General features: G+C 41.1%; 1 protein-coding gene across 2 annotated transcripts in view; it reads left to right on the forward strand.

The window, feature by feature from the left end:
* Positions 1-12,998, forward strand: part of LOC117444641 (dual specificity protein phosphatase 19-like) — a 20,033-nt gene extending 7,035 nt beyond the window's left edge. For both annotated transcript variants that reach the window (XM_034080086.2, XM_034080085.2), the window contains exons 3-5: positions 5,833-5,879; positions 7,456-7,608; positions 12,005-12,998. In XM_034080086.2, coding sequence (XP_033935977.1) covers positions 5,833-5,879; positions 7,456-7,608; positions 12,005-12,187 — 383 coding nt within the window. In that variant the 3' untranslated portion in view covers positions 12,188-12,998. The remainder of the gene's footprint in view (positions 1-5,832; positions 5,880-7,455; positions 7,609-12,004) is intronic.
* The last annotated feature ends 642 nt before the right edge of the window (positions 12,999-13,640 follow it).

A 13,640-nucleotide genomic window follows, 5' to 3' on the forward strand; every position in this document is an offset into this window, starting at 1 on the left:
AGGAAGCCTGCGTGCAGAGCAGACTGCTGCTGCAGCAGCTACACACCGACCCCCCCCCCCCCCCCCCCCCCTCTCCCTCACACGTGCGACTAAAGATGAACAAAGCGGCAGGTAAAAAGAGTTCCTCGTGGAACTACTTCGAACGTACAAGTCCAAAGGAAGTTAAATGCAAGCTCTGCGAAAAGACGTTGGTCTCTCACAGCTCAACCTCAACAATGCGTTTTGAGTGCATCCATTTGAAGATGCGCGATGCGCGCACAATTTATTTATTGCAATGCTGCTATTATTAATGGGGGGGGGGGGTCGGTCGATTAGTCGATTATTATTCGCCAGGGCTGCCGAATAATCGATTTTGATCATGGTCAGTTTCTGGCAACCCTACTATTAATACTCCTACTGCTGGGTAATATATTTGGACGGGTGGCGCAGTGGTCTGTGCGTTTGATCATCAGATCAAGGGGGCATTGGGGAACTTCAGTTCAAAACCTGCTCCCGCCCCACTGCGTCAGGCCAGTGTGTCCTTGGGCAAGACACTTCACCCGAATTTGCTCCTGTGGCTATTGTCCACAGTAGATGACCATTACATGTATGATCTGTGTGTGTAATGTGTATTTGTAAAGCGCTTTGAGAGTCTTTGATAAAGCGCTATAATAAATATAAGGATTATTATTATTATTATGATTATTATATTACTGCTACTACTACTACTACTACTAGTACTAGTACTAGTAGTAGTACTACTACTAATAGTCCAGATCTGGACTTCTTCCTCAGAAGCCTGTCTAAGCCTTAAGACACTGCTTGCAGCCTAACAGGAGTTGAATGAACTCTGGTGGTGATCGATGTTTTTGTTTAAGGAGAACGAAGTCAGTGAGAAACAACAGGAGGGTTTCATCTCCTTTTCCTTTACAGTTAGTAAACAACTTCAGACAAAGCTGCCAAAAGTACTTCTATTTCTAACATCAAAGTGCCTTATAAACCATTTGCTCCTCTATTAAACTGAGGTCTGTTGTCTGTCAGACTGCATTTGTTCCCCTTGTCTTCAGAAATGCTGTGAAGTCGTCCTGCGTCGAGATGTGTCTTTTCAAAGTTTCCTCTTCATCTGATCTCCAACACACTCCCCTTCAGACTCGGAGGTATTCTCCATGTGGTGCATTAGGCATTAAATCAGCGTGGCTCCTGTCTCTGAGGGCCGCTGCTTCCTGTCTCTGAGGGCCGCCGCTTCCTGTCTCTGAGGGCCGCCGCTTCCTGTCTCTGAGGGCCGCCGCTTCCTGTCTCTGAGGGCCGCCGCTTCCTGTCTCCGAGGGCCGCCGCTTCCTGTCTCCGAGGGCCGCCGCTTCCTGTCTCCGAGGGCCGCCGCTTCCTGTCTCCGAGGGCCGCCGCTTCCTGTCTCCGAGGGCCGCTGCTTCCTGTCTCTGAGGGCCACCGCTTCCTGTCTCCGAGGGCCGCCGCTTCCTGTCTCTAAGGGCCACCGCTTCCTGTCTCCGAGGGCCGCCGCTTCCTGTCTCCGAGGGCCGCCGCTTCCTGTCTCCGAGGGCCGCCGCTTCCTGTCTCTGAGGGCCGCCGCTTCCTGTCTCTGAGGGCCGCCGCAACTAACTAACCAACTAACTAAACAACTAACTAAACAACTTTCTTTTTTAGATTCCCCGAACCCGAACTTCAAACCTGTAGAAAGGTCTTAAAGCCTCTCGGAGCAAGGAGACAAGTTGCATTGCTTTCTTCGTAAGAACCAGGAACAAGGAAGGTTCTCATTTTTAGTTTATCCTTAGATTGTATTTGTGATTTAAATATCAGAAAATTGAGAAAATATCCTGTGGACTTTAGTGATCAACCAACTATATTTTAGAAGCTGGAACCGGCTGATGTTTGGCTTGATGATAAGTAAGGGATAATGTGCAACAACGCGGTCATAATGGGGAAAAGAACACCGACAGGCAGATCAGGAGCCCGACGCGAAGCGGAGGGATCTAGATCGGCATGCAGTTTGCTTTTCGGGCAAATTGTATGCAGTTAAATCGAACGGACTTGTTTGTGCAGATGTGAGCGTCCTTAACTACGGTCAATAAGTGCTTGACAGCGGTCTGTCTGTTCTGGATTAACGTGTCACTTGTTCTGAATTGACCAATCAGAATCGAGTATTCAACTAAGCCATGTAATAAATGACTTTAAAGTAGGGCTGCACAACATGTTACCTTGTGCAGTAAACACATTCTGCTACAGATTATATTTTGAGTTCATTAAAACAGGAGAAACCTGCAATTTAAAATCCTCTTTCTGCTTTTTATTGGTGCCTCTTGTGTTCAGATCCATTTGTAAAATAACAAACGAGGAATCATTTCATTCAGAAAGCAATTTATTTTAGCAGTACGCTGAAAGCAGCACAAGAAGCCGAACTGATTACAGTTTTAATATCTGTTTTATTTGTAATGTTATTGGATATTTTCCTCACACCTGGCAGCCCTTCCTAAAAGATGAATCAGTGTTTACAGGTTTAACAGAACTGATGACACTGAACTAAACGCTGGATTTGTCTCTGAGGCAAACCCGGGGAGCTGGTGATAAATATTCATGTTAACAGGGGGGGGGTTATCATCAGCCTGCAGGGGGCGCTTTATTTGAAAATAGAAGTTTTGCTGAGCAGACGCATGAATGAGGCAGGGCCGGCTCCGGGATGAAATGACTGAGGTGGCTGTTAAAAAATCAGAGGGGACGATTTTTTTTCACAACAACGAAAAATACTGGCAATGAAATGATTTGACACACCGAGCTTTTTTCCTTCTCACTGCTCTACAGCCTCTTTGCTTCTTTATTGTTATTCCGGATGCACCCCTCTCGTTCTGTTCCTCTGATCTTCAATAACAGATAGCTCTTTATCAGACGGCTGCACTTTGGTTCACAGACTAACATTGATCTCCTCCATTTATCGATGGACTCTGTAATTAGACCATAACCTTTTCTCCTCTGTCCCTTAACTCGTCTTCCTATCGGATTGACTCACTCACTATCTACTCTCGTCAGGTCAGGATTAAAGAAACATTAATCTGGTTGATTTTTTATTTTCAGGATGGCATGTTCAGACCACGGCCTAAAACCTGGCCTTTCGTGAGAAAGTGACTGATATATAAACCAAGTGTAATATTGGTTTGCCTCTAGAGTCTAGCTGCCATGAGAACAATCAGATCCATGTTCCACAATCCGCCACTAGATGTCGCTCATTGCACCAATACGGTTTATATAATAACATTATTATTCTAGTGAAAGGGCTGGCTTTGGCAAACGCCTGATCCCTACAGGCAGCCCTCAATAATAACAAGTACCATCATGTGTGGTGCTTTCTGCAGTGCTCTGTCTTATTGTTGTTGATGTCATCTTGTTTCCACAGAGCTGTGAACATGAACTTCCCCCTGGGGAAAATACATCTAAACTAATTTAATATTCAATCCCACACGTGGCCATTGAGAACATACATTCGTAACTTACCTCGTTTAAAGCACGTTTGTTGTAATGGATTTAGTTGACACTACCAGCCGAGTTTCTTTTGTCACAAAAGGCACAACCCTGTTACTCTGTTTTTACTGACATGTAACATTTGATTTCACCTTGCTCTGTTTTTTTTAACGCACGTTCAAAAACGGGAACATTTTCGGGAGCTTGAACCGGGTACCGGCCACCGGAAACGGGGACTTAGCCCGGAAAACGGGGATGTTTTGGTCCCCCATCCGACTGTGTTTACAGCTAGCACACACGCTAACATTAAGATTACAAGCTCACTTGGGTTGAGGCTTGTTTACACGTTGCTTGACTGCATGCCCACATATCTGATCCAAACACAGTAACGTGTCTTGGGGGAAATAATTATTTAAAGTTATTTAATAATTGTGACATTTATTGTACTTGTTGATGGATGAATGATGCTCAAGGTGAGGGGGCAAAGAATACAACTGAGGGGTAATGCCCCCTTTTGCCCCCTCGTGGCGCCGGGCCCTGAGGTTTCTGAGGTTTAGTTCACTTTGTAACACCTGAGTCGTTCCCCATAGGAAATGAAAGGAGACGCTGGACGATGTTCTTCCATCAGAGAGCACAGAACCACCAAATAAACACATTTTCAGGGTGATTTCTCTGTAAATTCACTGCAGAACTTTTTCTCATATTTTGACAATTTTCCCAGAATTCAAAGTTCTGACATGCGTTTTGTCTCATTTGACTTTTTTCTGAGATTTAGACTTGTTTTTCCAGTTTTGGCTTTTTTTCAAATTTCTGATCCCCCCCCCCAGATTTTGACTTTTCCTCATGTTTTGACTTTTTCTCATGTTTTGACTTTTTTCCTCATGTTTTGACTTTTCCTCATGTTTTGACTTTTTCTCATGTTTTGACTTTTTTCCTCATGTTTTGACTTTTTTCCTCATGTTTTTACTTTTTTCCTCATGTTTTGACTTTTTCTCATGTTTTTACTTTTTTCCTCATGTTTTGACTTTTCCTCATGTTTTGACTTTTTCTCATGTTTTGACTTTTTCTCATGTTTTGACTTTTTTCCTCATGTTTTGACTTTTTCTCATGTTTTGACTTTTTTCCTCTGTCTATTTAGTTTTTTTCCTAATGTTTTGACTTTTTCTCATGTTTTGACTTTTCCTCATGTTTTGACTTTTTTCCTCATGTTTTGACTTTTTTCCTCATGTTTTGACTTTTTCTCATGTTTTGACTTTTTTCCTCATGTTTTGACTTTTTTCCTCATGTTTTGACTTTCTCATGTTTTGACTTTTTCTCATGTTTTGACTTTTTTCTCTCATGTTTTGACTTTTTTCTCTCATGTTTGACTTTTCCTCATGTTTTGACTTTCTCATGTTTTGACTTTTTTCCTCATGTTTTGACTTTTCTCATGTTTTGACTTTTTCTCATGTTTTGACTTTTTTCCTCATGTTTTGACTTTTTTCCTAATGTTTTGACTTTTTCCTCATGTTTTGACTTTTTCTCATGTTTTGACTTTTTCTCATGTTTTGACTTTTCCTCATGTTTTGACTTTTCCTCATGTTTTGATTTCTCATGTTTTGACTTTTTCCTCATGTTTTGACTTTTTCTCATGTTTTGACTTTTTTCCTCATGTTTTGACTTTTTTCCTCATGTTTTGACTTTTTTCATGTTTTGACTTTTCCTCATGTTTTGACTTTTTCTCATGTTTTGACTTTTTTCCTCATGTTTTGACTTTTTCTCATGTTTTGACTTTTTTCCTCATGTTTTGACTTTTTTCCTAATGTTTTGACTTTTTTCATGTTTTGACTTTTCCTCATGTTTTGACTTTTCTCATGTTTTGACTTTTTTCCTAATGTTTTGACTTTTTTCATGTTTTGACTTTTTTCCTAATGTTTTGACTTTTTTCCTAATGTTTTGACTTTTTTCCTCATGTTTTGACTTTTCTCATGTTTTGACTTTTTTCCTCATGTTTTGACTTTTTTCATGTTTTGACTTTTTTCCTAATGTTTTGACTTTTCCTCATGTTTTGACTTTTCTCATGTTTTGACTTTTTTCCTCATGTTTTGACTTTTCCTCATGTTTTGACTTTTTTCCTCATGTTTTGACTTTTTTCCTCATGTTTTGACTTTTTTCCTAATGTTTTGACTTTTTCTCATGTTTTGACTTTTTTCCTAATGTTTTGACTTTTTTCCTCATGTTTTGACTTTTTTCCTCAGAATTTGAATTTCAGATTTTTTTCCTCAGATTTCAGAATTTTGTTCTTAGATTTCGACTTTTTCCCCTCAGAATTCGAATATCTGACGCTTTATTTAAAAATAGAAGTTTTGCTGAGCAGAATGTGATGAAGCTGTTTCTGTGTCTCAGGTTCTCAGGATGCGGCGCACGACGAGGAAACCCTGCAGAGGCTTAAGGTCAGTGAGCGGGGTCAAAACACCAGCGTGTTGGAAACGAGACGGTGCTTCCTCTGGGTTTATTACTCTTTCAAACTATATTATCCGACTCAGTTTAAGAATCAGAACCCACACTTTGTTGGGAAGGGGTCGGTGTGAATTGAGAGTAGATCATTACAAAGATCAGGAACAACATGAAGTGTGTAGACATGTTCAAAGTTACTGATCGGGGCATGCAGGGGCTTGGGTATTCACAGTGAGGGCACATTTTAATATATTCTATATTTATTTAGAATTGTTCTTTTTGCACAAGTAAGCCGTTCTGAAAGCATTTTCTTGGTGCATGCTTTTTTCAGAACATGTTTATCAAAGAGAGATTGTTATTATTTGGCTATTTGTTTTACTTTAGGACACTTTAAATCACTTAGAAAATAACTTTATAAAGCCAGACTTTCCTTTAGCTTGTAGAATAGGATGGATGTTACGGCAGATGTTGAGGCTCTCTGAGGTAAACTGTATTTAAGTGAGAGTAGACAGAAGCTGCTAAGTGAATTCCAGCCATCTGTCTCCCCCTTTTCCGCCCTCTTATCCCTCCATCTTTCTCCCTCGTCCCTCCTCTTCCTCTCTGCCCTCTAAGGCTCTGTTGCATCATCAATTTAATTGAAGACAGAACATCCATCTCTATCTCTCCTGCAAAAACAGTCGTTTTCAAATGAAGTCAGTCAGTTTTTCTTGGAGCTATGACCTCATCGTTAGCGCTAGCGACTTATCCTTCGTAATTTAAAGTCACATTTAAGAACTGAGTATTCAGATTTTTTCCAATCTATTATTTCGGTGGAGTTGGTAAAAGTTTGCTTAAATACAGGAAAAATGCTAATTAAAAAAAATGGCAGACTAGGGTGGACGGCGCTAATGAAAACCATCTTGAAATATGTTCAGCAGTGTGTTTTTGTGGATATTGGAGCAGTTGAAGCAAATACTTCAGCATCATTTGACATGTTGATCGTCAAAATATGCTGAAATACAGGGAAAAGATATCGCAAATTATTCAAAATGACCGAATTCCGGTTGGGCGGTGCCTAGCTACTTTAAGCTATCGAATATTCCATCCCAATTTATCTTTACATTTGACATGAGCTAATACCCTCCTAAAATCTACATTTTACGATATACTCTGTAAGAGGAGCTAAAAATAGAGGCAAAACGCATATTATTCAAAATGGCCGACTTTCGAGGAGGCGGGGCTAATGAAAGCCGATTTAAAATATGTTCAGAACAACAAGAGCAATGTGTGTACACAATGTTGTGAATATTGGAGCGTATCGGAATGAAGGGTTTTAAAAGTGAGAACATTAGCTAACGATACTGGAAAAACGCTCAACATTCAAGATGGCCGACTTCAGAAGAGGCGGGGCTAATGAAAGCCAATTCGAAATGTGTTTGTAAAAGCAAGAGCAAATGAACATCAGGTACTATTTGTGACTTTGTCCCTACCGTTCACCAGGGGGCGATAGAGAGCACACTTTCAATCACTTTACAGAAAGAGTCACTTCTATGGCGTTGTGTTGTCCTCAGTGTCGTCTCTTCTTCCTGTCAGGTGACTCACGTTCTGAACGTGGCGTACGGAGTCTCTAACCTGCTCCCAGATCAGCTGGTTTATAAAACGCTGCAGATCCTCGACATCCCCGACACCGACATCACGTCGTACCTGGAGGAGTGCAGCGGCTTCATCGAGCTAGCACGACGACAGGTGAACACTTCATGTAGAATACACCTTTATAAGTAGGGTGTCAGGTTGTATAGATGGATAGAGAGAGAGATACAGATGCTGTGTGAGATGTAAATCTATTCTAGTAAACAATGGAATTATAATCAGTAGAAATGACATGGGACCTTTAAATACGCTGTATTTTATATATTTGCAGACGTCAGTTTGCACACACAGCTGTTTGCAGTTTCCTGTGACTCAGCACAAAGTGAGGTCTGTGTGTGTGTGTGTGTGTGTGTGCGTGTGTGTATGTGTATGTGTGTGTATGTGTGTGTGTGTGTGTGTGTTTGTGCGTGTGTGTGTGTCTGTGTGTGTGTGTGTATGTGTATGTGTGTGTGTGTGTGTGTGTGTGTGTGTGTGTGTGTGTGTGTGTGTGTGTGTGTGTGTGTGGGTGTGTATGTGTGTGTGCCATCTGAGTGCTGATATGAAGTAACCGCAGAAGGAACTCCGATAAACCAGATGAAGTCTCCGTGTTCTCCGTGATGGATGATCGCTCTCCGTATTATTCAGTTTGCAGAAGTTGTATTTTCTATTATTTCTACGGAGAACACGAAGCGGCTGCAGCAAGTCCTCTATAAAAGAATCAGAGAAAGGCTTTGATTGACGGAAACGTATTAAGACTGATGTGGTCCTCTGGGAGCAGCCGCTCTGTGAAGGCGTCTGATTGGCTCGTGCTTCTCCCAGAGGAGACGTCTGATTGACTTCTATTCTGAAATGAAAGCACAGATTACATGTCAATTATGGAGAGCGTGCGTGAAGCCAACGCTAATTCAAATCTCCTGTCCCGAGGTGGCCAGTAATTTACGCGTTGAATCCAAACCTGCTCACAGATACTGCTCTGCGCCGGAAGAGAGGCTTCGTTCCGCATGTGAGGCTCTGTGTGGAATAAAGAGACTTCGTTCATATATCTGAGGCTCCTGCTCAATGAAAGCAACCGCATTCAGATTTCTTTATTCTGGATATCAAGCTCTACATTAAATTAAATATACTTGTATTATGACATATGAGGCTCCATGTGGAATAACACATTGAATGTATTAAGAATATGAGGTTTAATGTGGAATACACGAGACGTTATTCTGGATGTGGAAGAACACTTCTGAACGTCTCACATTGTCTAAAGATGAGGCTTGAATTTAAAATGCATCCCAACCGGCACTGCAGGCAGTAAAATAATTACATCAACATTAATATTAATCAAATCACAAGTTTTGGCAGCGAGAGAGAAAGCAGAGATGTATTCCGTCTCAACTCGCCTCAGACGAGCTGGAAACTCACAGACTCGATGTTCTCACGGAGAAAACGCTGAGAGATCATTCATCAAGGCGGCATGCTGAACACTCGTTTATTAGGACAAGTTTATCATATTTTTAATGACCAAAAAGAGATCATCTGGGTTTTATCTTGAGATGTCAGCCTCTGGAGCTTCTGGGTAACCCCAGTACTTTTCCCTTTAACATGTTTGAGTTCAGAAAGTCTGTACAAATACAGAGATAACTTTAAACCTGAGCAGATACAACTTTACAAATGGGCGATAAGTCGAGACATATGGGTTTGTGTCTCAAGAAAATCACAGATACTTCATATTGTGAGCTCTTGACATTTTAATTTAAAGTTATAACATGTAAAATGTCCACATCTAAATGTCGAGACCTATGTTATATGTTTAGTTTGAGTTGTGAGATGTTTAATATTAATAATAATAATACACATATTGTCATTTATTTAACTGCACATTAAATCAACATTTCTGTAAATGTGCCCGTTAGCGTAGAATTTATTTTTCACCTGTAGTCCCAGGACAAATCTAATTGTTAACAAGTAAATACAATCAAATAAAAACCTGCAACATACAGGACTGGAAATGTTAAAGGACACCTGTCATGCTATATTTAAATGATATATTGTAGGGCCATACCTATATAAGGTATATTTATACGTTTCTGTTTTCAAAATACCAAACAGATCCTGCATTTTAGCCATGCCTCATTTCGCTCTATTTGCTCTTTCCAGCCCTGTTTTTGCAGGGGCTGATTCTGTCAGCGGCAGCTAACCACGCCCCCCTGCGTCTGACCACGCCCCTGTAGCTGACCACGCCCCCCTGCAGAAGAGGGGAGCGTGATCAAGTCGGAAGAGGGGGAGAAAAAGAGATCTCCGTCCTCCGTGTTTTATTATATGATTATATCGAGTCGTTATTCATTTGTTTTAAAGCTCAATAAATAACAAAGAAGACCTCTGACCGGCACTTTTCTAATTTTGTCCGGAAGATTTAAACTTTAACGGACATGTTGACCGGCGAACTGAAACTCTGCCGCACGGTCCCCTCGTCTCTTGGAAGAGGCGGAGAGGTGGGTGTTTGTCATCTGCTGGTGGACTAACCGGAGAGAATTACAGCGCTCGCCTCGGGGAGGGAGAGAAAGAGCCACAGCGGAGAATAAACAGAAGGGCAACCATGGCAACCATGCGCGGGAAGTCTTCTTCGCTGCTTTTATGGCAGACTACAGTGCCACTTACAGGCCTGGCATATGTACTACAGCGTCTCCAGCGCTTTCGAGCAGCAATGGCCGGCCGTGGCCCAACCTCTCATTCCCCTGATAGGTGGAGAGTTGACCAATAGCCGTAGCGCCACCGTCCTGACCTCAGGACAGTGTTCAAATCTGGATCAGTCTGTATCAGATCTGTTGCAGCCCCGTTTTTAGAGATTTGGGTATGGAGGAAAAGAGAGAGGGTTGTGTTTTCTGACACTTGGCGAGTTCCCTGGAACATCGGAGACACATATTCACGTATACAAGACGTACAAAAGTGCATTTTGCATGATAGGTCCCCTTTAAGAAAAAAAACAATATAAAAATATGTTAAAATAAAGTGCTTTTCTGGGACTCAAAGTCTCTTTACAATATAAGGGAGTATTAGGGTGGGGGCGTCGGATAAACAGAGACGATCAACAGGCAATGATTGATGGGGGGGGTTATGAGTAGACGGAAGAGATGGGAATCACAGAGATCTTGAAAGAGGGATTCCCGAGTCCGGGAGCTGCCGCAGAAAAGGCTCTGCGTGGTTTGGACAAATCCTGACTTGTTCAGAAAAATCTCAAAAATGCAGACTTTCTCTAAAAATCGTATTACTTTCTTCTCCAAACAGTTTCAAGACTTTTTCTAAAACGCTGACTTTTTCTCAAATTGCTGACTTTTTCTAAAACGCTGACTTTTTCTCAAATTGCTGACTTTTTCTAAAACGCTGACTTTTTCTCAAAACGCTGACTTTTTCTAAAACGCTGACTTTTTCTCAAAATTCTGACTTTTTCTAAAACGCTGACTTTTTCTAAAACGCTGACTTTTTCTCAAAATTCTGACTTTTTCTAAAACGCTGACTTTTTTTCAAATTGCTGACTTTTTCTAAAACGCTGACTTTTTCTCAAATTGCTGACTTTTTCTAAAACGCTGACTTTTTCAAATTGCTGACTTTTTCTAAAACGCTGACTTTTTCTCAAATTGCTGACTTTTTCTAAAACGCTGACTTTTTCTAAAACGCTGACTTTTTCTCAAAATTCTGACTTTTTCTAAAATTCTGACTTTTTCTAAAACGCTGACTTTTTCTAAAAAATTCTGACTTTTTCTCAAATTGCTGACTTTTTCTAAAACGCTGAATTTTTCTAAAACGCTGACTTTTTCACAAAATGCTGACTTTTTCTCAAAATTCTGACCAGTATCTTGTAGTTGATGCAGTGGGAGACGGGAAGCTCCTAGTGCCAGGAAATGACAGTTCAATAAATCAACACTAGTATTAATCCCGCAAGGGGTCATTGGTTATGAGCAGCTTATGTCATGAACCCAGGAAGGAAGATACAGGAAGAAAGCACACAGAAACACCCCTGGATATGGATCATTCCAATTCCACCATAAATAGTTCATAGCGTCACAATAAATAAGTTAAAAAACCTCTCAAGAATTTGAAAGGTTTGAGTACAGAGGGATGAATGAGAGTTCATGGAAAGACGTTTATATATCTCCACCTGAACAGTTTCTCCTCCTCCTCCTCATCGACAAGGCCGCCCCCCCGCTGACACTTTGCCTCAGCCTCATCACACAGAGTCTATGCATTACATTCATTCACACAATGTACAACAATATCTGTTTTTTTTATTACTGCACATGTTTTATTTCATTCTATTTATATGTAAATGCTGCTATATTTTACTATATTTTGTATTATTTTGTAATGGTATTATAGTTTTCTTAAAATAGTTCTGTTTTTAATTGTTGTTTTACTTGTATGTCTGCACCACGACACCAAGTCAAATTCCTCGTACGTGTCAACCTACCTGGTGATAAACCTGGTTCTGGTTCTGGTTCATATCTCTGTTTCCTGTCTCTCTCAGGACGGAGTGGTTCTGGTCCACTGTAACGCGGGCGTGTCTCGCTCCTCCTCCGTCGTGATTGGCTACCTGATGTTGAGGGAGGGGCTTACCTTCGATGATGCGTACAGCCAGGTGAAGCTGGCCAGACCCTCGACTCGCCCAAACCCCGGCTTCTACCAGCAACTCCAGACCTACAAACCATAGATTCAAAAGATTCAGAGATTCAAAGGTTTTATCATCAGAAGCTACAGAGTAGAAATGGAATTCTTCTGACCTGAGCTCCTCCCACAATGCAACATATAGAATAAAATACAAAATACAAATAGTGCAAGAAGTCTATATACATTAAATAATGTACATGAAGACAACATTAAATACGGTTTATTGCGGTGATAGCTATTTATATAAATAAGTAGATTCCAACAGATGAATGTTTTAGACGTGCACTCTTTCTGTCCACCAGGGGGCAGCAGAGTCAAGCTGAAACACGCAGGACTCCTTTGTTTACTTCCTGTACACAGTGACATCACCACGGAACACTCACGCTCCTATTGGCTAGCGCTGCAACACATTGTACGTGATAGGCTAAGGAGGCGGGACATCTCTAAGCGGTGGACCAATTGGCTAGCGCTGCAACACATTGTACGTGATAGGCTAAGGAGGCGGGACATCTCCAAGCGGTGGACCAATCACAACAACAACAGAATTCTCCGTGGGTTTGTCAATTGATCCTTTGTTAACATCTTCATTAGTAACTCAATCCTGAGAGGAAGTCGTGAAAAACTACACGTACAGAATACATTTTATCGTGAAAATGGTCTACCCGGGTGTAACCTAGGATTTAAATGCTGTTTTATCATCAAATATAATAAAATGTCATTGTAAGATGCCATCGGTTGAAATGGGAACATTCTCCTTTTTTATATCTTTTTAAGCATTTTTCTGTTTTTCGTGCAAGAAATACAACACTAATATAGTTGAGTCATTTGCTTTAATAAATCAACATTTATTCAAACCTTGTTGTTGATGTTTGATCATACATTTCCCCCGTGTATATTTGCACATGTTGAGTTTGTATTTCATCTAAAAATAGTCAAAGAATCAGTGAAAAAACACCTGTCTGTGTTTCACGCCTCAGTAAAACCAGATTTGTTTATTTCGGAGGCGCCTATTTCACACACACACACACACACACACACACACACACACACACACACACACACACACACACACACACACACACACACACACACACACACACGCATCCTGAGGTACATCTTTGATTTCTCTCTCTCTACTCAGTCATAATGATTATCTCGCTGCTGCATCAATTTCACATCTCCACAAAGCACTGCGCTAACCTCGCTCCCTTCGAATAATTAGCTGCTCATTAGCTCGTCGGATAATGAGGGGGAACCCAGTTGGCTCACACACACACACACACACACACACACACACACACACACACACACACACACACACACACACACACACACACACACACGGGTATCATATCCTCATCCTTGGCTATTTAATTGGAGATATTCTACTGATCCTTAATGTCCTAAATGTTGGAGGTAGCGTCTGGAGGACTGGAGTCTTGACCTTGTTTTCCATTCAGATCTGTTGCACACTCCAATAAGCATCAGGCTTACTG

Source organism: Pseudochaenichthys georgianus, unplaced genomic scaffold (genome assembly GCF_902827115.2).
Source record: "Pseudochaenichthys georgianus unplaced genomic scaffold, fPseGeo1.2 scaffold_867_arrow_ctg1, whole genome shotgun sequence".
Taxonomy (NCBI): domain Eukaryota; kingdom Metazoa; phylum Chordata; class Actinopteri; order Perciformes; family Channichthyidae; genus Pseudochaenichthys; species Pseudochaenichthys georgianus.